Consider the following 24,874-nt stretch of genomic DNA (forward strand, 5'->3'; position numbering starts at 1 on the left):
GCCACTCGCCAAGTTCCCCTCGCAAATGTCTGGGAGTAGAATTACTGTCATGTAACGGAATGTGTGGTGGTTGAAGTGTGCGTCTGTGACTGAACTATGGCTAAACGTGTATCAACAGTTGTCGCCTCTCACACAAGATGTAAAGCCTATTTACGGGTATCACTTTTTGGTCCTTTAATGTCTTGTGTTTTGTGTTGATACTAGATTCGAGAGGAGAAGACCACCTCACAATGGCTAGTTGCTATTTCAGGTAGCTAATCACATTGTGCCTCATTCATTAATTATGAAATGTTCATGACAAGTGAATACCGGCCAATTTGGTACTTTCCTCCATGCAGATGTTAATAAATCAGAATAATTCCAAATGAACAGACGGGTACCCGCTCTTTGCTATCAGCAGTCAGTTTCCTGTCGCAAATGGCTGATAAGCCGTTCGTCACTCCCGTTAGGTCGGTCTCTGAAGATACACTCTCCCCTGAAGACACGTGTCTAACCCTGTACAGGCTTCCAGCAAAGATATCTTAACACTTAAGGAGTTTTTTTCAGAATGTTTTAGATACCCTGCATTCCTTTTGATAGGCTACCAACTAACCAATTGGCTACCAATTCACACATGCAATTTCATTACAAGCCAAGTAAATACAAACAATGAAAACCAATATGGGCATTCTCACATATTCTAATGTACGCTAGGAGTCAGGGCTTGAGCAAGAAACCGCAAAAGCCTTGTGGTACCAGCTAAGACACTAGTGTAACGCATGCAGAATTACCAGAATTTTATATCTTGCTCACGCAATTAATCTGGGAGTTGGTGACTCCACAGTGTGAGTGGAATAATGGCATGATTGAGGAAGTGAGGTGGCTAATGCTTAAGACCAGTCAGTCGTCTTCCAACACTTCTACATGCGGGGTTGTGTGGGGAAAAATGTAGTTAAAAGTAGTTAAAGGTCCCATGACATGAAAATGACACTTTAGGAGGTTTTTAATCATTCATATGAGTTCCCCTAGCCTGCATTTGGTCCCCCAGTGGCTAGAAATAGGTGTAAACCAAGCCCTGGGTATTCTTCTCCACCTTTGAGAAAATGAAAGCTCAAACGCTCCGATTTGAATATGTTCCTCTTATGTCGTCATAAAAGGAAAGGTTACCTCCCCTTTCTCTGCTTGCCCCCCAGAGAATTTGGCCTGCCAATGAGAAAATGAGCTACGACCTGCGAACGCGATATAGTTTTTTCCTCGAGAGACAACATGGCTTGCAAACAACTGAAGCATGGCAGTTAGCCCCGCCTCTCTCCTCCTCATAGCATTTAAAGCTACAGACACAGAAATGGCAAGTCAAAAGGAAAGCTCATTGTGGGACTGCTCGCAGTGGCTGTAATTCTGCACCAAGGCTGAATTTCGGGAAAGAGACTTCAGATACAGTATTAGGGGACCACTATGGCCTATATAAAAGCATCCAAAAACAGCATGTGATGGGACCTTTAATTACAGACAACCTAAATTCACGAGGCCGACATTCTCGGATTCTCCGACGTAGAGCTACCCGATCGGAAAGGCATTTTCATGCAACCACCTCTTCGTTCTAATACAACTTGGTACGTTGCCTGCAATGATTGAATACGTATTGTCTCAGAGGGGGACTACATAGTAGATTCCCATACTATCTGTTAACGTTTGGGTAAAAATTCCTGCCGACCGGGGGGTGGGGTGCTGGTGAATTTCTCTGAATTGACTCTGTGTAACTCGAGACAACTATCATCTCAGTATTCCTGCGCCTCGTCCATGCATATAGCAGGACAAGTTATCCCTTATTTCTCAGCGTGAGAAATGGTTGATACTTGAGAGCCCTAGGACTATGTAGGCCAACAGTGTGGTGTGTTGGTATTTAAGTAACAATCACAGTTTCCTATCAGTGATCCGTCCAAAGATTTGCTCTGGTTGTTTACGAATTTTGTAATATCAAAAAGTCCTGTACAGAGCCAAGGTAATATAGGTAGTAGACATGAGTGAATGAACCTGAACCTGTGTTTCAAACAACCTGAACATTCATGCAATTTAAGCCTTGCGATTTACATGGTACAGGCCTATAGCTCTATAAATATATATAGCCTAAGTGTGCTTGGTTGACTGACTGTTGGCCTTTATTCGAATTGTGGTTTAAGAAATAAATGACAGTCTCTGATAAGAGGCATGTTAGGCTCGAATGCGTTGCTCTTCCTCCCGACACACCCTTTTGACGTCTACTTTGTGGCACTTTTTTGCGGAATCTAAGCAAACGCACTTTAGGTGGCATGAAAAATGTCAAACGCTCTGAGTTGAGTTTTTAATTATGATAACAATTGATGCGGTTGAAAGCCAAGAGCAACAATAACATGGTTATTTAATATATTTGGATGGATTAGTAATAGATTAGTAAATTAACGGTTTGAAATTTTGTTGTCCATTAAACCCTTTTTTTTTATTAATGCGGTTTTCATAAGCTATACGTTTAGTTGAAAGGTGTCTGTGTACATTTTCTAAGACAGCCAGGCCTTCATAATTTCTGGGTAAGTATGATCTGAGGCAGTTCTTAATTTGTGATAATATGACCATTAGATGATCATATAGCCTATAGCATTCCCTCATATATTATTTTCCTATTTTTTTTTCATACAACTTTGTTGTTCCTTCATATAAAACTGATAAACGTACTTTGTTGGTGTGTGTCTTTCCATGCCATTGTATATTTTTTCAGTAAAAAAAATGCTGAGAAAGATGTACTCGTATTTTAATTACAGGTTTTCTCTCCTTGAAAACAATGAGCTACTTGTCAAAATATCATATGAGGAAGTTCAATGTATAAACATCCTTAAATGTAAAGTTATATAGTATGGACATGATTATTGAGTGTATAATTTCTGGTTTTGTTTAAGCTTTATCCTCAAATATATCCCAACGTATTCATTCATATTAATTCACAACACAACTCTAATGTTCAAATTCATTCACAACACAACTCTAATGTTCAAATGCATTCACAACACAACTCTAATGTTGGGTAGTTACAATGTAGTCAATACAGTGGATGTTAGTGCATACTTCTTTTCATTTTTTTCAGCATTCAAATGCCCATCCACGCAAGCCGTTTCAATGCTTCAACTCCCAGACTGCCGCTCTAACTCCCGGAGCTCTCCGACTCCCCAGAGTCCAGCCCAGAGCAGGATCCTGAGTGGGAGTGGGCTGGTGACTCTCCGTCACTGTGCCTGGAGTCCTGCATCTTTACACTACTGGCACCATGACCCACCTGCCCTTTCCCCTCAACCAGACCTTGTAGATAATGAATGTAACGAATGGCCGCCCTCAAGGTCTCCACTTTGCTCAGACGTTTCTCACTGTTGCCCCCCGGCAGGTGCTCTCGCAACTTGGCGTAGCCCTGGTTCACGCACTTCACCCTCTGCCGCTCTCGTTCGTTCCTTTTTTGGATGAACGCTGGCTCGAAGGGGCACTCGTACACCCCCAGGTGCCCATGGGGGAAGGAGGGCAGGTATGGGAGGAGGCCGGGACCGGGGCCCCTTAAGGAGCCCTCGTAGAGGCTGAGGCTGGCCGGGTCCATGCTGGAGGGATAGAGAAGGAAGGGGATGTTGTGGGTGAGTGTGTCTGTCCCTGGGTAGCGGTGGTGGAGGTGGGGAGCCAGTGGACGGTGCTGTTTGTGGCCATCAGGAGGTGACAAGCTGTACGTCAGCCCACTGCTCCTGTTCAGGTAGGGGGGGTGCTGGTCCACGAAGGGGAAGGAGAAGGCAGCACTCATAGTCTCTCTCTGGTCAGGCCTTAACCAAGTCTCTCCGTTGAGAAAGATGTCAGTGGCACTTACTGACTGAATACTGAAAAAGATAAAGTTACAGAGTTCCTTACAGATCCCTGTACAGAAATCTTGATAGCAGATGGACTTGAAATAAAAAAGTACTTGTAACTTGTACTTGTAAAAGTCTTTGCAGTAGAAGAAAGAATCATGGTCCTCGGAAGTTCTCAGTCAAGATGAATGAGTTTTGAGAGTTTGTCTGTAGACACCACCATCGCCAGTTGCTACCGACACAGAAAGACTTGTTACATTTCTAAATTTCTTTCAATGTGTACCCAGTTTGATTATCTCATAGCTATTTGGGAACCTCACCGTGAATGCTGATACACATGCATCATTAAAAGCCATGAAAATATACATTAAATCTGCCTATTACACAAAGGGTTAAAATTGCGGGCAGAACTGTTATTTCCCTCAATAATCTTTAAGAACTTCTAATCCCTCTTTTTTCCTTTCTTATTTTACTCCTTCATGAAGATGACATAGCTGGCTTATGCTCAGAGAAAGAGGAGAGGAATTCCCCTTGCATTAAAACAGTCTCAGATTTCCTTAAGAAAGATAAACGGTTGCCAAAACCACTTAAAATGATAAAAGAGTGTGGTTTTATTTTACCAGGCACATTTGATACTGTGTCTCTGAATTAAACGACTGAAGTTTAGCAGCAATAGTCAAAACAGCTGCCTGCAGCATCTAAAACCACTGTAATGTTATTTGCTAAGCCTTAAACACCTCCAAAAAGCATTCAAGAACCAATATCAGAAATATTAAGACTCTCTCCCTCTTACCCTGTCGCATGTGAGACAAGAGAGACTTCACATGGAGCTCCACTCGGTCCACAGGGAGCGGCGGTGGATCTTTGCCCAGCTCAGGATGCTCGTCACCTGGGGTGATTAGCTCTGACAGGTCCCTGTGTGGGGCTTTGTGCTGGTGGAGGTTCTGTAGTGAGGGTGTGTAGAAGAGTGGGACAGGTGGGAGGAGATCCCAGGAGTTACCTGTCCCTTGATGCCCCGCCCCCCAGAAGACAAGCTTGAGGTGATTACTAAAAGTCTGACTGGGAAGTTGTACCCTGTCGGTACAAAATGATCATCTCAGAGTTTGACGTTCATACTAGAAAGTCTGTTCTTGGAAATCAAATGTGTTTTTGTAGCCATAAACAGTATTGTGTAAGGGGGCTGAAATCCTGACCCATGTTATCATAAAATATGAACATACATACTGTATACACATATTGTTCATTTTGGTAACAGTTTCTCTGCATAGTCCCCTGTATGTCACCTGTAAACTTATTGAGGAACATTAAGAATGTCAATTCTTATCTATCTATCGGTCTCACTTTCTCTGTGTATATACTGTACATGTACTGTATACATATAATATACTGTATATGTATATATACACAGAAAGACTATAGCCATATATAGTATGGCTATATAAGGATTTCTGTTTAGTAGGAAATATGTTTTTTTTTAAATAACTTGCTTTTACATGTCTTCTTTTGAATCCAACTGAAATTACCAACTGAAGGTTAGTTGCAAGGTTTAATAGCAAGGTTTGAGGCATCAAAGACATGCATCACGCAATGACTGTTTGCTGTTTCCTACACATAATCCTCCATTTCCCATTCCAGATTAACTAGTCCTCCTTTTTACTCCCATCGGTATATCCTTCTTCTACAGGAAGCTTGGTCTTTCTCCCTGCCCTTCTAAGCAGTTTCATTAACTTCCAAATAAATACATATGCGTTTGTATTTCCAGTATTATTTACTATAATATTTTATGTCATATTTAATATGTATTTGTATATTGATAGCGACATGAAGATGTATTTGTGATCATTTTGATTGTGCTAAATCCAGTTTTCAAGTCTGGACACAATTTTTTGCACCGGCCTACTGTGTTTGAGTATGGGTAAAGATAAGTAAAAAGCCTTCACGTCAAACCAAATAGGATTTCTAGGGTCGCTAAGGGCTTGTCTGGACCTGTGGTCCTGGGGTTTAAACTGGAGATTGATCTGTAGACAGTACAGCAGAAGGATCGAGTTGCAGTAGCGTCTGCCTTCTATACACTCATACACACACGCACACACTCATACACACACGCACACACTCATACACACACGCACACACTCATACACACGCATAAGTGTTCAAACACTTATGCACACCCATGCAAGTGTGCACTTGCGCACTCACATCAAACACACACGAAAGATGTGCATGTTTGTTTTCACGCACACACCTTCTCGCACGCTCTAAACACAGATGACAGCCTTAAAAAGAACCCAAACATCAATCATCGCCACGAGGGCTGGTATGGGCTGGAGAGCTTTGCCCCTCAAAACAACACCGATATCCTCAGGCAGCCCCCCCCCCCCCCCTCCCCCCCCCCTTGGAGGGAAGGATCCCTAACCATGCAGAGTCACTGAAATACTACCACTGCTATTACAAGGACTCATGAAACTCCTGTACTGCCAAATACTTTCGTACCAAAATAACTGCTACAACTTTGAATCTTTGAGCTGTAATGCAACCAGAGCACATTCAGATCATAATGGAAAAAGAAAACAGACTGGAAAGGGATTATATCCCTACAATATGTATATTATTGTAATAATAAAATAACAGATGTATTCATGTATGTTTAAAGTAAGAATTCAAGAATAATTCAAACATAAGGCCAACTGCAAAGTTAATTCAAAAGTCCTTTTATCATGATGACCTGTAATTATAAAATACATCAATTTAAAAGCATCCATCTTATTCAATGTTTTGATGCTATAACCAGCTACAGTGTTACATCCTGTCAGTAGGCTAGCCAGTGCTGTGTACAAGTCACATCGACCTCCATCACTGAAGTCCATTACAGTAAACTGCAGATCAAGTACAGGAAATACTGTATTCTGAACCTGACATGAGATCTCTTTCAAATAGACAGAACTATTTCACACTCCCCTAAGAGTGTGTCAGACAGTTCTAACAGCAACCTTCAACCATAACACGGTGGACCTCATGTGTTTTGGATAAATACTTTGAAGGAAGATGGCACTGCAAGCTGAACTGTCTCTCAGCACTAGCGGATGTGAAAACAACGATTCGCTCATCAGAGGAACAAGACTAAACATAATACCATACCTCACAGGGCTCACACACACACTCACACACCACACACACACCACACACACACACACACACACACACACACACACTCACACACCACACACACACCACACACACACCACACACACACACTCACCACACACACTCCAATCACACACACACCAAACACACACGCATACACACACACACACGCACACACACACATGCACACACATGCAAACACACACACCTCTTTGAATTTCTCACTGTCTACCATTACTGTCTTCTCTACTACTTGCGATTACTTATATGAGAGTTTGTATACTTCACAAATTCTAGCTGTACATTCTTTGTCTCTCTGTCTCTCCCTCTATCTTCTTTCCTTCCTGTAAAGGAGTTCAGCTCATTGAAATGAGAGAAGATGTAGTGTGGGTGAGAGCAGCCAGAGGGTGAAGTCATCACCTCCATCCCACACACACATCAGGCTGACAGGGTGTCTGTGTGAGAATGACACCATCCCTCTCTCTCTCTCTCTCTCTCTCTCTCTCTCTCCCTCTCTCTCTCTCCCTCTCTCTCTCTCTCTCTCTCTCTCTTCTCTTAAGAGAGATTTGTGACTTTGTGACCATTGTGACTCCTAAATTTAGGAGTCACAATGGACCCAGACCTTTCGTTTGAGTACCATATTAAGCAAATTACCAGAACTGCATTTTTCCATCTACGTAATATTGCCAAAATACGAAAATTTCTCTCAAAGGATGATGCCGAAAAACTAATACATGCATTTGTTACGTCCCGATTGGACTATTGCAATGTGTTGTTCTCTGGCCTCCCAATTACCCACCTAAAAAATTTACAGCGGGTGCAAAATGCTGCTGCTAGACTATTGACCAGATCAAGAAAGTTTGATCACATAACATCTACTCTTATCTCTCTACACTGGCTCCCTATCCAAGCCAGAGCTGACTTCAAAGTTCTACTACTAACCTACAAATCTCTGCATGGATTGGCACCACTGTACCTCTCCGGTCTCCTTGCACCCTATTGCCCCGCAAGGACACTTAGATCTCAAGATGCCGGCTATCTGGTGGTTCCCAAAATTAAGAAGAAACAGCTGGAGGTAGGGCGTTCTCATATAGAGCACCTCTTCTCTGGAACAAATTACCCGTCTCAATTAAGGAATCTGATACTATTTCGACATTTAAAATTAGGTTAAAAACGTTATTGTTTAGTCAATTCTACGACTGTTAAAGGTAAGTATGTTACTAGTTGGAGGCAACGGGGGACGGGTTGTTTCCATCCTTATTCTATAAGTATAACTTATTTTAGAGTTCTCTTCCCCTGGAACAGATTTCATGTTCCAAAGAGGGGGGCTGTCGCTGTCTTGGTGTGTGGGGTTGCATCAAATTCCCCTTTTTTGCTCTGTTAAATTGCTGCACCAGTCCACACTTGACCGGTGGGGATCTCATTCTATTATGACTGTAACTGTTAGCTGCTCCTGGCATTCTCTAATCCCTGCTCTCCTCTCTCTGTCCCCCCCCCCCACACACACACACACACACACACACATCCCTTGTGGTGTGGGGGGTTTGAGTTGTCAGCACCTGCCTGGTCGTCGGTCAGCCAACGCTGGACCTGGTCGCGAGTCTCCCGGTCCTGTCCTACATCCAGGGTTCTAAATTAACATTTTAACCTGCCAAATGCGGGTTAAAATTCATTTTGGCGGGTGTTAATAAAAATTCACTGGCCAGTTTGGCCGGTGATACATGAGGCTCTGTTCTCGGCATGGTTCTTGGTCATTTATCCCCCTGGCAGTACTTCCTAAGTTTCCCATGAACACTGTGCCGTAATGCTACGTGATAACATTTTATACGCCCATTGGCTGCGCGCAGTTGAAGTGAAACCGGCGCGAGAAACCGTGGAAACGAACGGAGCTTCCACCAGAAAATACAAGGAAGAAGTAAAACGAAGCATAGCGGATCATAGGAGGTAATAAGAGCTAGCTAGAGTAGTAAAGTAAAGTAAAAAGTTAACTTAATGCGGCGGTGGTTAGGACAAACTTCTGGGGACGAGAAGAGGAACGAGGATATTGATAGCACTAGAGAAACGAAGAAAATAAAATGTAATGCCAAATGGCTGACGGGTCGGGAATGGCTTGTGTTTGACAATGAAAATGTTTTGTAAGGATTGCCGCATGTAGTCTACGCATAAGAAAAATGGTGTTGCTTACTGACACAGTCTAGTGTAATGTAAATACACTGTTCTTAATAAAGAGTATATTAGGTCAGTTTAATTAATGCCTGCTTAGGACAAAACGTTACTGTAAATGCATGGGCAGGAGTCAATCTCATGACGCGAATGGACGTTTTATCCATTTACAATAAATCGTGTCCTTACTTAGTCACGTGTTGGTGATTTCACATACCCTTGCATCATACTTCTGTGCTTCATTTTACTTCATTTTCTGTGTTTTTCATGCCAACAATGTTAATAAAATGATCAAATGCATTCAGTGAAACTCATAATTGTTCTTATTTTCACCTGAAAGAATTTGGCTAGTGGAAATTCTGATTGGCTGGTAACTTTAGAAAGTTACCAGCCAAATTGGCTGGTGATCAAAAAAGTTAATTTAGAACCCTGCCTACATCTATAAAGTTGAACAATGGATTTTGGTGTTTCAAAACCCATCGACACTGTATGACTATGTTTAGCCTGTGTTCTGCTCCTCTCTCTCACCAACCGTCTCTGGAGGAGGGGATCCCTCTCTGAATTGCTCCTCCCAAGGTTTCTTCCATTTTTTCTCCTGTTGAGAATTTTTTGGGAGTTTTTCCTTGTCTTCCTTGAGGGTTTAGGTTGGTTGAGGGGCAGTTCTATGGGCATATGTGAAGCCCTCTGTGACATGCTTGCGTGTAAAAAGGGCTATACAAATAAATTTGATTTGATTTGATTTGACTCTCTCCCTCACTCTCTCCCTCACTCTCTCTCTCCCTCACTCTCTGTCTCTCTCTCCCTCACTCTCTCTGTCTCCAGCTCTCTCACTCTCTCTCTCATATACACACACACACTCACTGACTCACTCACTAGTGTGAACAAGAGGAGCATTCCCAATGGAAAAGCAAGTATACATCACATCAGATAGTTGATTGAACGCCCATGTTCATGTTTGTTGTTGGCCAACCAAAAACACACAGATTCCTGTTTGGGTATTGACATCTAGCTGTCTGTCAAATACATGATGGAGGATATGAACTGTTTGATCCAACCTATTTTGTGTGTGAGTGTGTTGTGAGTGTGTGTGTGTATGAGTGATCCTTCCTGTGCAGGTGTGTGAAACTGGCTGGAAGCAGGGACCAGGTGTGTGTTTTAGAGGAAGTGATGAGTTGCTCCTTGAGTCTCTCTCCCCCCCCCCCCCTCTCTCTCTCTCTCTCTCTCTCTCTCTCTCTCTCTCTCTGTCTCTCTCTCACACACACACACACTGGACCACAACACTGGGCTGCTGTGACAAGGTGCAGACAGGCAAGGCTACAGAAACTGGCCTCCCTAACAGCAGCTCACCTCACCACCTCAGGGGAATCTGTCCTCACCCCCACTCCACACCAGACTCAAAGGACTGGTCCACACCAGGTCTATACACTCACAGGACTGGTCCACACCAGGTCTACACACTCACAGGACTGGTCCACACCAGGTGTATAGACTCAGAAGACTGGTCCACACCAGGTCTACACACTCACAGGACTGGTCTACACCAGGTCTACACACTCAAAGGACTGGTCCACACCAGGTGTACACACTCACAGGACTGGTCCACATCAGGTGTATAGACTCAGAAGACTGGTCCACACCAGGTCTACACACTCACAGGACTGGTCTACACCAGGTCTACACACTCAAAGGACTGGTCCACACCAGGTGTACACACTCACAGGACTGGTCCACACCAGGTGTATAGACTCAGAAGACTGGTCCACACCAGGTCTATAGACTCAGAAGACTGGTCCAAACCAGGTCTATAGACTCAGAAGACTGGTCCACACCAGGTCTACACACTCAGAGGACTGGGTCACACCAGGTCTACACACTCACAGGACTGGTCCACACCAGGTCTACACACTCACAGGACTGGTCCACACCAGGTGTATAGACTCAGAAGACTGGTCCGCACCAGGTCTATAGACTCAGAAGACTGGTCCACACCAGGTCTACACACTCACAGGACTGGGTCAAACCAGGTCTACACACTCAAAGGACTGGTCCACACCAGGTGTACACACTCACAGGACTGGTCCACACCAGGTCTACACACTCACATGACTGGTCCACACCAGGTCTACACACTCAAGAGGACTGGGTCACAGAAGAACCTCTCACTCCAGGCTGGATCATAATCATCTGCAGAAAAATCTGGACACTGTTCCTTACTCTGAATAAGTTATTTGGACATCTGACTCCTAAAGTATATTGTGTATGATTATATTTGACTAATGAATGAGAACTTTTATGATAATAAATATGATAAATGATAACAAAATAATGTGGTGTTTATGGTGGTTGACAGCGTACATTGATTAGGAGCACAAAAATCCAGTATGTCGATCTTTTGTCTGGAAATCTGTGCATGTGTGTCTGAGAGAGTGTGTGTGTGAGAGTGTGTGTGCATGTTTGTGTGTGAGCTCTTTCATCTAAGGGCGTACTCCCTCGGCCGTGTGCCATGCTTACATGGATCAATCAAGTGTCTCTGCGTGTGTTTAGTGTGTGTTTAGTGTGTGTTTCTGAGTTTATGTATGTGCTTGTTTACAGTGCGTGTGTGTATGGAGGCCCACAGTAAGTGATCTTCTGCATGTGTCTGTGTTTATGCATGAACACTTTGTGTTCGTGTGCGTCTTGCTGTGTGAGTGTACGTGCGTGTGTGTGTCTGTACTACAAAAGACACTCAGAACCCTAAGAGGACAAACAAATACATCAAAAGACAAATCCCCTCCATAAATCTCTGTGTAATCCATCTAATAGACAGCCACACAGCAGCCTCTCCACCAATCCCCATCAGTCAGGATCCTGTCTGAATAGCAACCCTGCAGTCACAGCATGTGTGAGTATGCTGACATTAAAGGAAACCACAAAAGAAATGTCTCCTCTACCCCAGTCTACAACAGGTAGAGATTATTTACCACCATTATTTTATTAAGGTTTGGTTTACTGGGAGTGTACTGAGAATTGCCTCCATTCTCATTTCAAAGAAATTGAAGCCAAAAATTGCATTATTTTACACCAAACTGGACAATAGAGTTAAAAAAAATCTTTGATAAAGAATGTAATGTGGTAGTGTAATTATTGAGACCCATGGCTGCTGCTTCTGCAACATGCATGAAATGCAACCTGTTTATATAACTATCATAATTGAATGCGTCTAACTTTTTAGGCCTTCCCCACACTCGAAACACAACGCCTTTCTTCTAGAGACACATCAGCTCCTTCCCCCACGCCTCTTTTCAGTGACGACACACTGGAACTTAAAGCTGTGACGTGTCACTACTCTCCGTGTAAAAGCACCGTCAGGCTAGAATATTCATGCTGTGGAAGCTTCTGTTGACATGAAACTATGCACAGTAGCACACAGCCCTCTGGTGGGCGAATCACACAGTCTTGTTAAGACAGAGGGCGCCACTATACAGCCCAATACAGCCAGAAGCAGGATGTGGAGAGGGTTAACCAAGAAGTCAGAGAGCAGTCGTGAAGCACACACACACACTGACGGCTCAGTAAAATGAGCAGAGCAGAGTGGAGTTGACAGTTCAGACATGGAGTTGCGTGCTGAGCTGTTGAAGTCTATCTGGTACGCCTTCACCTCCCTGGATGTGGAGAAGAGCGGGAAGGTGTCCAAGTCCCAGCTGAAGGTGGGTAAGGGGTCAGGGGGTCAGGGCAGGGCTCAAGTTATAGGGAAGAAGATGAGAACTGGGTCCTTATGCCAAAGATTTTGTCTGCCTCTCTGTTTCCATCATTTTCAGATTGTAATCACCTGTGCTTTCTTTCATTGTGATTCATTTTGTTTCTTAAATTGTTGCTTTATTCCTTTTGCAGATATTAAGTTTTGTTTTCCCTTGTCCAAAAATTGTCAAGTTAATTGTCACATTCATAATTTATCAAGAAACAAGGTCAAGACATTTTCATTTGGTTCTCATCACTGATCTTTCCTGTCATTTCTTCACACTGCTGTGTGTATGTATGAAAGTGTGGGTGTGCTTCCTGTTTACACAAGAAAGACATCACAGTATATTTAATGTGAAAATGGTTCACCTCAGTCTTTTCAAATCAATTTCAACACATGTATCTGTTGTGCTGTGCCTTATGTGTGTGAAAGAAGTTCCTACAACTTGATATAATGTGTTATTGTATGTGCTACAGGGTCTTAATCTGGATTGATCTCTTAACTGTTGTGCATTCAGGATCCTCTGGATTAAAACCCACCTCTGGACTATGAAACTGTTTAGCACTGTGGTGGTGATCTGACCTGCTTCTAGAACTGTCCAACACTGTGGTGGTGATCTGACCTGCTTTTAGAACTGTCCAACACTGTGGTGGTGATCTGACCTGCTTCTAGAACTGTCCAACACTATTTACATATCTTGACTTGGGGAACATTGTCAACACAGTTCAAAATGACAATTTTCAAAATGATTTTCTTTGTGTATGATTCATCTACTCCGGTTAGTAGAGGGTCAGTGTAAAGATTATAATTCATTATTCTCTAAATCATCATACAGTATGCTGTCTATAATATGTCATGATCATCATCATCCATGATTATTGTTGTCATCCAATCTGTGTCTGGTGTGTGGACTGTTGTTGATGTGAGGGCTCCTAAAGGCTTAGCGAGCATTTGGTAGAATCAGGAACAGTCTGGTGAGCTCCAGCACTGTGTTGAGGGAGCAGCCATGGGGGATCTGTGACGTGTCTAATCCCAGTCACACTCCCCGGCTGAGAGGCTGAACCAGGCTCAGCCTGGCTGGGGACTCTGCCCTGGAGGCCCCAGAAAGCCACAGCTCACACTTAATAAGCTCTGTGTTTGACTTGGGCATCATACCTCATGGCATGTGTTGACATTTTTTTTTATCTGTGCTGTCTCATAACCTGTGTTACTGTGTTCTGTGTTACTGTGTTAGGTGGTGTCTCATAACCTTTGTTACTGTGTTAGGTAGTGTCTCATAACCTGTGTTACTGTGTTCTGTGTTACTGTGTTAGGTGGTGTCTCATAACCTGTGTTACTGTGTTCTGTGTTACTGTGTTCGGTGGTGTCTCATAACCTGTGTTACTGTGTTCTGTGTTACTGTGTTAGGTGGTGTCTCATAACCTGTGTTACTGTGTTCTGTGTTACTGTGTTAGGTGGTGTCTCATAACCTGTGTTCCTGTGTTCTGTGTTACTGTGTTAGGTAGTGTCTCATAACCTGTGTTACTGTGTTCTGTGTTACTGTGTTAGGTGGTGTCTCATAACCTGTGTTCTGTGTTACTGTGTTATGTGGTGTCTCATAACCTGTGTTACTGTGTTCTGTGTTACTGTGTTAGGTGGTGTCTCATAACCTGTGTTCCTGTGTTCTGTGTTACTGTGTTAGGTAGTGTCTCATAACCTGTGTTACTGTGTTCTGTGTTACTGTGTTAGGTGGTGTCTCATAACCTGTGTTCCTGTGTTCTGTGTTACTGTGTTAGGTGGTGTCTCATAACCCGTGTTACTGTGTTCTGTGTTACTGTGTTAGGTGGTGTCTCATAACCCGTGTTACTGTGTTCTGTGTTACTGTGTTAGGTGGTGTCTCATAACCTGTGTTCTGTGTTACTGTGTTAGGTGCTGTCTCTTAACATAACCTGTGTTACTGTGTTAGGTGCTGTCTCATAACCTGTGTTACTGTGTTACTGTGTTAGGTGCTGTCTCATAACCTGTACACAGTGCTGAATATCCCACACGACCCAGAGGCATTGGAGGACCACTTCAGAGACGATGATGATGGACCAGTCTCCAACCAGGGCTACATGCCATACCTCAACAAATACATACTGGATAAAGTAATGCACACTCACACTCTCACAAACACACGCACACAGGGATTGGCCAATAGTGTCCCTGCATGAAGTCCTTTGGTGGATTTCTCAAAACATTTGACTGTATGAATGTGTTTTGGTATCATGGATGCAGTGGCAGCATTGAAACAGTACCACTACTACTACTACATCAATAGTATTGCTACACCACTACAAGTACGAGTCAATCTGGCTTCATCACACGCAAGACAACACACTTACAGTCTCAAACACTTACGCAGCTGTACATAATAAATGTGTAGCACACCAGAGCATAACTACACACAGCTAAACTGCTGTTCCTCTGACCCCAGGTGGTTGAGGGAACGTTCGATAAGGAGAAGGTGGATGAGCTGTGTTGGACACTGTGCTCCAATAAAAACTATCATCCCAAAGATGGAGGTATTCTGTCCCATGACGATGCCCTGAGACTCTGGTGCCTCTTCAACTTCCTGTCTGAGGACAAGTACCCACTGGTGCTGGTTTCAGACGAGGTGAGCTCCATCTTCCTGTCACTTCCTTTCTGTCTCTCCCTCTCTTCTCTTTCGCCCTGTCAGAATGTGTAGTAACCATGGCTTCCACCTCTGACAAGTACCAACATGAGGAGTGTAAGATAGACTAATAGGAAACACAGATGTAAGGAGAGGAGGAAGGAGAGGAGGAAGGAGAGGAGGTAGGATAGGAGATAGGAGAGGAGGTAAGGTTGGAGGAAGGGTTGGAGGAAGAAAGGGAGGTAGGAGAGGAGGTAGGAGAGGAGCTAAGGTTGGAGGAAGGAGAGGAAGAAGGTGAGGAGGTAGGATAGGAGGTAGGATAGGAGGAAGGAGGTAGGATAGGAGGTAGGAGAGGAGGAAATAGGAAGGATAGGAGGTAGGATAGAAGGTAGGATAGGAGGTAAGAGAGGAGGAAGGAGGTAGGATAGGAGGTAGGAGAGGAGGTAGGATAGGAGGTAGGAGGAAATATAGGAGGTAGGATAGGAGGTAGGATAGAAGGTAGGATAGGAGGTGGGATAGGAGGTAGGAGAGGAGGTAGGAGGAAAGAGAGGATGTAGGATAGGAGGTAAGAGAAGAGAAAAGTGGTAGGATATGGAAGGGAGCATACAGCATCTGGCCAGGTCATACAGTTTGGGGGCCGTTTGTAAAGGAAGGTAATGTAATACAATGTACAAACACTATAGCAAAATAAATACTGGTCAAAAGTTTTAGAACATCCCCATTTTTTCCAGTTTATATTGAAATTTAAGCCAAGTCCAGTGAATAACCTGAAATGGTACAAAGGAAAGCGGTAAACTGCCAGAGGTTAAAAAAAATAGTTTAGGTTTTTCAATTAAGAAAGGAAGACAGACAGACCATTATAACCCTTAAAAGTGTAGGTCTTTCCTTTAGAGAAATTGCAAATAAAGTCAAGGTGTCAGTGAGTACAGTTTCCTACACCATCAAAAGGCACTTGGAAACTGGAGGAAACTCTGACAGGAAGAGGTCTGGCAGACCCAAAGCCACAACAGAATCAGAAGACAAGACTCAGAGTCAACAGCTTTCGTGATAGGCGGCTCACAGGACAACAGCTTCAAGCACAGCTGAACACTGGTCGAAGTAAGCAAGTCTCAGTTTCAACTGTGAAGAGACTTTGAGCTGCGGGTTTGACAGGTCGAGTGACAGTAAGAAAGCCATTGCTAAGATGACAAAATAAGAAAAAGAGGCTTGCCTGGGCCATGAAGCACCGCATGTGGACTACTGAAGACTGGAAGAAGGTCTTATGGACCGATGAATCCAAATTTGAAATCTTTGGTTCATTACGCAGGGTTTTTGTATGCCGTTGAGTAAGCGAAAGGATGGTTCCTCAGTGTGTGACAACAACTGCCAAACATGGAGGAGGAAGCGTGATGGTCTGGGGCTATTTTTCTGGATCCAGAGTCGGCCGTTTCCACAGAGTGAGTGGCACCCTGAACCAAAACTGCTACCACAGCGTTTTGCAGCGCCATGCAATACCCTTTGGTATACGTCTAGTTGGTCAGGGGTTCATCCTACAGCAAGATAATGACCCAAAACATACCTCCAGGCTATGTCAGAACTACCTTAGAAGAAAAGAACAAGACGGTAGGCTTCAAATCATGGAATGGCCAGCACAGTCTCCAGACTTAAACCCCATCGAGCTGGTTTGGGATGAACTGGACAGAAGGGTGAAAGCAAAGCAACCTACAAGTGCAACACGTTTGTGGGAACTTCTGCAACAGTGTTGGGAAGAACTTTCCGAACAATATTTGATTTCCATTGTAAAAAGAATGCCACGAGTGTGTTCGGCTGTTATATCTGCAAAAGGTGGCTACTTTATTGAGTCAAAAATGTAGATTAACTTTTGTTGAACAAAGCGATTCCATGATTTATGTTTTATCTCCAATTGTTTATTTGTTCTATGCTTTAATTTCAGTGTATATTGAGACATTAAACTGCGTACATTTCAATAAAAACTGGAAACATTTAGGTGTTCTAAAACTTTTGACCGGTAGTGTATACGTATTGTATCTCAGTTGGTTCTCTACTGGCTCCTGCTGTAGGTGGAATATTTACTCAAGAAGCTGTGCTCAGCCATGAGTGTGGAGCTGAGCTGTGTGGACATGGAGGACTTCTACTCCCAGGAGGCCGTGCAGCAGAACGGCGTCAATGTGTGGCTCTTCCTGGACTTTGTGAACTCTGGAAAGCTGACCAGGGGTGTGGAGCGGGAATCTGTTACCATGGCGATAGAGGAGGTCTACCAGGAAATAGTGGGCAATGTAATCAAAGAGGTCAGCTGGATGTGCTTGTGTGTGTTGTGCATACAACATCTTTGTTTGTGACTGTGTGTCTAGATAGATAGAAATTGTAGTGTTACAGTCAATCTTACAGCACTAAATCATGTGTAAATCGAGCAAAAAATCACTATTAGTGAGTGTGTGTTTGCATAGGAATGAGAGGGTGAGTGAGTGAATGTTTGTGTAGGAGTGAATGAGGGAGAGACTGAATGCCAAACCCTCCATACCCAAAATCAAGGTCTTCAGATTAACCTCCCAGCTGAAATAACCGTGAACTCTGTTTCAACGTGAGCATGTCGTTGTGTGTGTTTGTGTGTGTGTTTGCGTGCCCATTCCCAGGGCTACCTGTGGAAGAAGGGCCACCTGAGGAGGAACTGGACGGAGCGCTGGTTCTCCCTGCGTCCCAGCAGCCTGCTGTACTTTGTGAGCGAGGACAGCCATGACTGCAAGGGTCTCATTGAACTGGACCTCAACTGCTGTGTGGAGGTGGCCGCCGCGACAAACATCTCTGAAACCAAAATCTACGTTTTGGTTCTGTCAATTAGACAGACTCCAAAAATGCCTATAGGAGCTAAAGAGTCAAACAGGGGTCCGCTGTACATACAGTAGACGGCGTTTCCCCAATCAAATGTAGATTTGTTTACATGAGGATCGCTTCATCGACATCCCTGTCATCATCATCACAATCCTGGTCATCCATCGTGTGTTGCGTTGCCGTTGGCAGGTACTTCCGGAGAGGGAGGGGAAGAGGTGCATGTTCTGTGTGAAGACCCTCACCAAGACCTACGAAATGAGCGCCCCCGACACCAAGCAAAGACAGGAGTGGACCAACGGTTCGTTCGAGAGGAATGTTTAGGAGTACATAAGTTTGATACACAGCTTGAAATGTTGTTTCCTGGGTCTCTGGGCCTGGCTGCCTGCTGTAGATCAGAACAGTGGTGTGGTCATGATGTGATATTTCAGAGCACCATTTTCTAACATGTCCCCCCCTCTTCCTGTGTCTGTCAGCCATCCAGACGGCCATCCGCCTGTGTGCGGAGGGGAAGAGCTCTCTGCATGAGGACCTGAGGCAGCGACGCCGGCAGCAGAGGGAGGAGCGCGAGAGGAGGCGAGTCGGCAAGGAGGAGGAGCTGCAGCGACTGCACCTCCTGCAGGGGGAGAGGGAGAGCAGGCTGGTGGAGCTGGAGCTACTGCAGGTCAGGTAGAGGGTGTCTGGGCCGAGCTGGCCGTGGTTACATTTACATTTATTCATTTAGCAGACTGGCCTACAGTGTATGTGTCCTCCAAAAATTGAATACTTTATTAATCATCTTTGCCATGGAAACCATCTTCTTTTGGACTGCAATGACCGATCGTTTCATGTTTTATGCTAAAGACAGTATTACAGTATGTCTTGAAGAACTACTACAATGTACTGTGGTAACCCACGAATCCAAACAATCAGCAAGTTAACAAAAAAAGGAATCACCCCAATAGCATGTCCGCCTCCCACCTGTAGGAGGCGCAGAGGCAGGCACAGACAGCGCTGCACCAGGAGGAGCAGAGGAGGAAACAGCAGCAGGAGGAGCTGCAGAGAGCCCTGCAGGAGCAGGTCCAGGAGGCTGAACAGGTGAGGAGAGAGGGAGGGAGGGAGGTGGAGGAGAGGGAGGGAGGGAGGGAGGGAGGGAGGGAGGGAGGGAGGGAGGGAGGGAGGGAGGGAGGAGGGGGGAGGAGGGGGAGGGAGGGAGGGAGGGAGGGAGGGGAGAAAGAGGGGGGAGGGGGGAGGAGAGAGAGGGAGGTGGAGGAGAGGGAGGTAGGGAGAGGGAGGTAGGGAGGGGAGAAAGAGGGGGGAGGAGAGAGAGGGAGGGAGGAGGAGGGGGAGGAGGAGAGAGCAAGGGAGGAGAAAGAGAGGTGGAGGAGGGGAGAGAGAGAGGGAGGTGCTCACACCCCTCCTCCCCTATAAACACACACACAGAGAAAACAGAAGAGCCCTTCTTCTACACGCTGGGTGTATGTGGGGTGTGTGGAGGTGATGTAGTGCAGTGTAAGAGTGAGGGCTTGTCCTGGGCCAGGCGCGGGCCAGCATGCAGGCAGAGATGGCCCTGAAGGAGGCGGAGGCGGAGCGACAGAGGAGGAGGATCAGAGAGCTGGAGGAGACACAGCTACGCCTGGAGGAGGCGCTGCACCTGGAGATCAGAGCCAGACAGGACGAGGAGGAGCACCGCCACGCACAGGCCACGTATGACACACTCACACACCATGACATACACACACACACATACACACTCACACATGCATACTCACACACACACACACCTTAAAGACAGACAAGCAGGCAAATGCATGCAGACCAACAGATACTCACTCATTCCCTCTGTCTCACTGTCTTGCGAACACACTGTCTTTGTATTGCTCTGGATGTCTGACACCAGTCAAATCACTCAAGAGCTTCTCAACCTGTTCCTGGGACCACAGTGTGCTGTTGGCCTCAGACCCCCACCCCCCAACCCCCCCACGCCAACTTTTACGGCAACTTTTTGTGCCAACTTTTACGCCAACTTTTACGCCAACTTTTACGCCAACTTTTACGGATATGTTGTTCCTGGGCCCTACATTTTACTGTCACTGGCAAGTAAATGAAGCAAACCCCAACCCTCACACCAAACCTGTTATAAGCTCATCTTAAACTTAGAATAATGATGTGCAAGTACACAGCCACCTCACAAACACACATTCCCCCTTTGTGAGCCTATTTCAATTTCCTGTCACCTCTTTGCAATTTGCTTGTGGTTAAAAAGCCTGTGATCTTGAAGTTCAGCAACACCAGACCACATATGTGAGCTGTGTGTATAAACCTCTTCCCTCCAATCAGAAACCCTCCCTTTGTCAGTGTTCAGTGCAACAATATGTACAACAATTTGTGTCACTTGAGTGGGCCCACTCAAGCTTGTCTAAGTACGATTTATTTTATAGAATGTTCAAGCTAAGCTGGTACATTGTTTTAATAGAGATTTGCAGGTACAAATATAAGTCAAATTGTAATTACTCTCATGGAATTCAAAATTCAGTGGATTAGTACCGATCTCTCCCATGTCCCCATCCTAGGTTGCTGGCTGAGGAGGAGGAGAAGATGAAGGCGCTACTGGCTCTCCAAGAAGAGCAGGAGGAGTACATCCTGAAGACTCAGAGAGAGAAGCAGGAGCTCAGACAGGAGATGGAAAACAAGTCCCAGGCTCTGGACGAGGCCCAGCTTCAGCTGGAGAGGGTCCGGGCCAGCCGACACAGAGTGGACCAGGACATAGCAGTGAGTTCCACTGTCAGATATGGTTGCTTTGCACTGTGCCTGGTAAATACAAACTGCTGTCTCTGACCACAAAAGATCCCTTCTAATCCTTGATTACTTTCTGCATGCTCCATTTGTACGTTGCTTTGGCTAAAAGCGTCTGCTAAATGAATACAATTTGAATGTAAAATGCCAATGTAACTTTGTATTCCTGCTGACTTGCTCTTCCTGTTGTTCTTCAGGCTGCTCAGAGGAAGCTTCGCCAGGCCAGCACCAGCGTCAAGCACTGGAACGTCCAGATGAACCGCCTCATGCATCCCATCGGGCCTGGAGGTGAGAGGATGAGTGGCACCATGGCTAACTTGTTAAAAACAAACCCCTGAACATGCAGTCTGTAGCATAATAATAATAATAATAAACATTAATTTTCTATAGCTCCTTTAAAGTTGCATCTTAAAGCGTTTAATGAGATGTCAAGCATGAGACGTCAAGTATTGAGCACGAGATGTTTTGAAAAGAATACCACAACGATAACAACAACTATATTGCAGAACGATCACTTTCAAAATATGTTTTTTTTTCCAGCTGATGAACTATAAAACACTGAAGACCTATAAGAATCCATCCAAATTTAAAGCGCTTGCTCATTTAAAATGGCAGACGACATTTAATCGTGAGGCTGGTGCAGATGCGTAGCCACGGGTTGGCCTGGGTAGGCACAGGCCTACCCAATTTGTTCTAAGGCCTACCCAAAAACGAAAATAACCCCAAAAAATGATGCACCGGGTATCGCAAAGTAATTAAGTAAAAAAACTGAAAAGATGCCTATCCATATTTTTCTAGGCCTACCCAAAAAGGGCCTACGCCCCTGAGCTGGTGTGGATGCAAATATAGCTATTGTTGCAGTTATAGTTGTCGTTACCATCCTTGGTGTGAACGAGCTGTTTCTCTGTTTCTCTGTGTCTTTCTACCCCCTCCTCTGTTCTTGCAGACAGAAGACCCTCGTTGGGGGGCTCTGGTGTGCCTGCTGTGTGTGTGCCGACTGGAAGAGACCCTGGCCTGCGCCTGTACCACCAGAGGAGCGAGAGGGAGAGGGGGCTGGAGGGCGGGGGGGACCAGGGGAGCGAGGTGAGAGATGTGGACGCCGGTCGGAAGGTGGATAGGCCTCTGTCTCAGGCGTCTAATGGGGACATGGACTGTGACCAGGAATGACAAATACAAACCCATGTATCGCAGTGATCCGTTTAAAAAATGAATCAAATCTAAATGTCTGAAAGCTACATTAAGACTGAAGGCTGAGTCTGTATGATTGTAGTGTTTAGAATGAACAATGTTCTACCTTAATAAAGTCTACCTTATGTTCTACCTTAATAAAGTCTACCTTATGTTCTACCTTAATAAAGTCACAGGAAATCATCTACTGCACTTTTCCTTGAGTTGTGGTTTTAGTTTTGAAATGGAAGAAATGTTCTCCGAATGGTTACGTCATGATCAGATTGTTCTGCTATAGCTGTAACATGTTCTGCACCAAACGCACTAGCTGATCCCTTTACAAGCAGATGAAATCTGAATCCATCAATAACATGAAAGTCTGAAGCCTGGTAACAGATAACAAAACAAGTTTAAGTGGCAAGTTTACTGGCTCCACCTAAAACTAAAAAAGCTACTGTATATTACAGATTCCAACAAAGGCCTGAATCATATGTATCCTGTTCAGTCATTTGGCTCAGAAGGACACCTGGTGGCTATATATATACACTGTATTGACAGTGTAACTGGAAAGTATTCTCAGCCCTTTACTTTTTCCACATGTTGTTATGTTATAGCCGTATTCAAAAATAGATTCAATTCATTTTCCCCCTCAGAATTCTACACGCCGTACCCCATAATGATAAAGTGAAAAAGTATTTTGAAATTTTTGCAAATCTATTAGAAAAAAAACAACAACAAAAAAACAATCACATGTACATAAGTATTCACAGCCATTTGCCATGCCACTCAAAATTTAGCTCAGGTGCATCCTGTTTACACTGATCATCCTTGAGATGTTCTACAATTTGATTGGAGTCCACCCGTGGAAAATTCAGTTGATTGGACATGATTTGGAAATGAGCACACCTGTCCGTATAAGGTCCCACAGTTGACAATGCATGTCACATAAATTGTCTGTAGACTTCAGAGACAGGATTGTATCGAGGCCCAGATCTGGGGAAGGGTACAGAAATATTTCTGCAGCATTGAAGGTCCCAATGAGCACAGTGGCCTCCATAATCCATAAATAGAAGTTTGGTACTCTTCCTAGAGTTGGCCGCCCAGCCAAACTGAGGGATCGGGGGAGAACGGCCTTAGTCAGGGAGGTGACCAAGAACCCAATGGTCACTCTGACAGGGCGTTGCTCTGTGAAAAGAGGAGAACCTTCCAGAAGGACAACGACATCTCTGCAGCACTCCACCAATCAGGCCTGCATGGTAGAGTGGCGAGACAGAAGCCACTCTTCAGTAAAAGGCACATGACAGCCTGCCAGGAGTTTACCAAAAGGCACCTGAAGGACTCTCAAGACCATGAGAAAAAAAATTCTCTGGTCTGATGAAACAAAGATTGTCTGGAGGAAACCAGTCACCACTCACCACCTGGCCAATACCATCCCTCCAGTGAAACATGGTGGTGGCAACAGCCTCATGCTGTGCAGATGTTTTTGCTAATCTTAGAAAAAAATATCAAAAAACTATTCTCACTGTCATTTTGGGGTAGTGTGTGTAGCATTGAAGGATACATTTATTGAATCCATTTTGGAACAAAAATTATTAAATTAAGAGGATGATGAAATTCAGGACTATCAGATTTGGCTACAGTCAAAGTGAACTTAATTGTCAATCAGACCATGCAACCAAGTAATTACAGACGAACAAAATGGTGTTTCACCATACTCCAAATGTGCAAGTAATACAACATTTTTACATTTGACATAATAGTGCAAACAGACATCAACAGGTTAAAGACAACATATACGATAAGAACAACATATGAGTAAAGTGCAAGTGCTGAATAGCAGCATGGATACTATATGATATTTTGCATATGAAGTGCATAGTGCAGACATTGAGCTTACAGAATTCACAAAGAAATAATTTAGCGGTCACTTGGTCCTTAGTGGGTGTATGTGGCACAGGAGCACCTGTTCATGGGACTTTCTTGAGTGTGTTGAGTAGTCTGATGGCCTGTGGGAAAAAGCTGTTGCTGAGTCTGGTAGTCTTGCACCGCATGCTGCGGTAGCGCTTGCCAGATCGGAGGGTGAACAGTGTGTGTGCTGGGTAGGTGGGGTCTATGGTGATGGTAGGAGGGTGAACAGTGTGTGTGCTGGGTAGGTGGGGTCTATGGTGATGGTGATGGCTCTCTTGCGGCAGCGGGACATGTACATGTCCTGAATGGATGGTTGGGCTGATCTGGTGATCTTCTCTGCTGTCCTCACCACTCTCTGCAGGGCCTTCTGGTCAGCAGCAGAGCAACTGCCGTACCAGACTGAGAGGCTGCTGGTTAGGATGCTCTCAATGGCACCTCTGTAAAAGATGGTGCGGGCAGAGGGTGGGAGGTCAGCTCTCCTCATCCGGAGAAGGAAGTGGAGGCGTTGCTGGTGGTGTTGGTGGACCATGTCAGCTCATCTGTGATATGCACCCCCAGAAACTTGGTGCTTTTCACAGACTCCACAGCACTGCCATTAATAGTAAGTGGAGTGTGTGGCATGTGATTCTTCCTGACGTCCACAGTTATTTATTTTGTTTTATTTACGTTCAGTTGTAGGTTATTGTTGTCACACCAGTCAATAAGTTGATGCAC

General features: G+C 44.6%; 2 protein-coding genes across 2 annotated transcripts; one reads left to right on the plus strand and one right to left on the minus strand.

The window, feature by feature from the left end:
- Window positions 1–3,230: 3,230 nt before the first annotated feature.
- LOC136947223 (achaete-scute homolog 5) lies at window positions 3,231–3,784 on the minus strand. The gene is made up of 2 exons (XM_067241151.1): window positions 3,281–3,784; window positions 3,231–3,239 (listed from the first exon to the last, which is right to left on the minus strand). The coding sequence occupies exons 1-2, from the start codon at window positions 3,782–3,784 to the stop codon at window positions 3,231–3,233; spliced, it is 513 nt and encodes a 170-aa protein (XP_067097252.1).
- An 8,915-nt stretch (window positions 3,785–12,699) lies between these two features.
- LOC136942634 (differentially expressed in FDCP 6 homolog) lies at window positions 12,700–22,450 on the plus strand. The gene is made up of 12 exons (XM_067235613.1): window positions 12,700–12,820; window positions 14,838–14,978; window positions 15,308–15,487; window positions 17,545–17,772; window positions 18,118–18,264; window positions 18,503–18,611; window positions 18,787–18,974; window positions 19,277–19,387; window positions 19,830–19,996; window positions 20,863–21,061; window positions 21,283–21,373; window positions 22,032–22,450. The coding sequence occupies exons 1-12, from the start codon at window positions 12,725–12,727 to the stop codon at window positions 22,250–22,252; spliced, it is 1,878 nt and encodes a 625-aa protein (XP_067091714.1). The 5' UTR covers window positions 12,700–12,724; the 3' UTR covers window positions 22,253–22,450.
- Window positions 22,451–24,874: the final 2,424 nt, after the last annotated feature.

This window comes from Osmerus mordax, chromosome 1 (genome assembly GCF_038355195.1).
Source record: "Osmerus mordax isolate fOsmMor3 chromosome 1, fOsmMor3.pri, whole genome shotgun sequence".
Lineage (NCBI taxonomy): Eukaryota > Metazoa > Chordata > Actinopteri > Osmeriformes > Osmeridae > Osmerus > Osmerus mordax.

Excerpts from the sequence above, each read along its gene's own strand:
- LOC136947223 (XM_067241151.1), bottom strand. The coding sequence starts at position 3,784 with ATGAGTGCTGCCTTCTCCTTCCCCTTCGTGGACCAGCACCCCCCCTAC.
- LOC136942634 (XM_067235613.1), top strand. The coding sequence starts at position 12,725 with ATGGAGTTGCGTGCTGAGCTGTTGAAGTCTATCTGGTACGCCTTCACC. Across the intron at positions 18,975-19,276 it reads TGGAGCTGGAGCTACTGCAG|GAGGCGCAGAGGCAGGCACA; the intron begins GTCAGGTAGAGG and ends TCCCACCTGTAG. Across the intron at positions 21,374-22,031 it reads GCATCCCATCGGGCCTGGAG|ACAGAAGACCCTCGTTGGGG; the intron begins GTGAGAGGATGA and ends CTGTTCTTGCAG.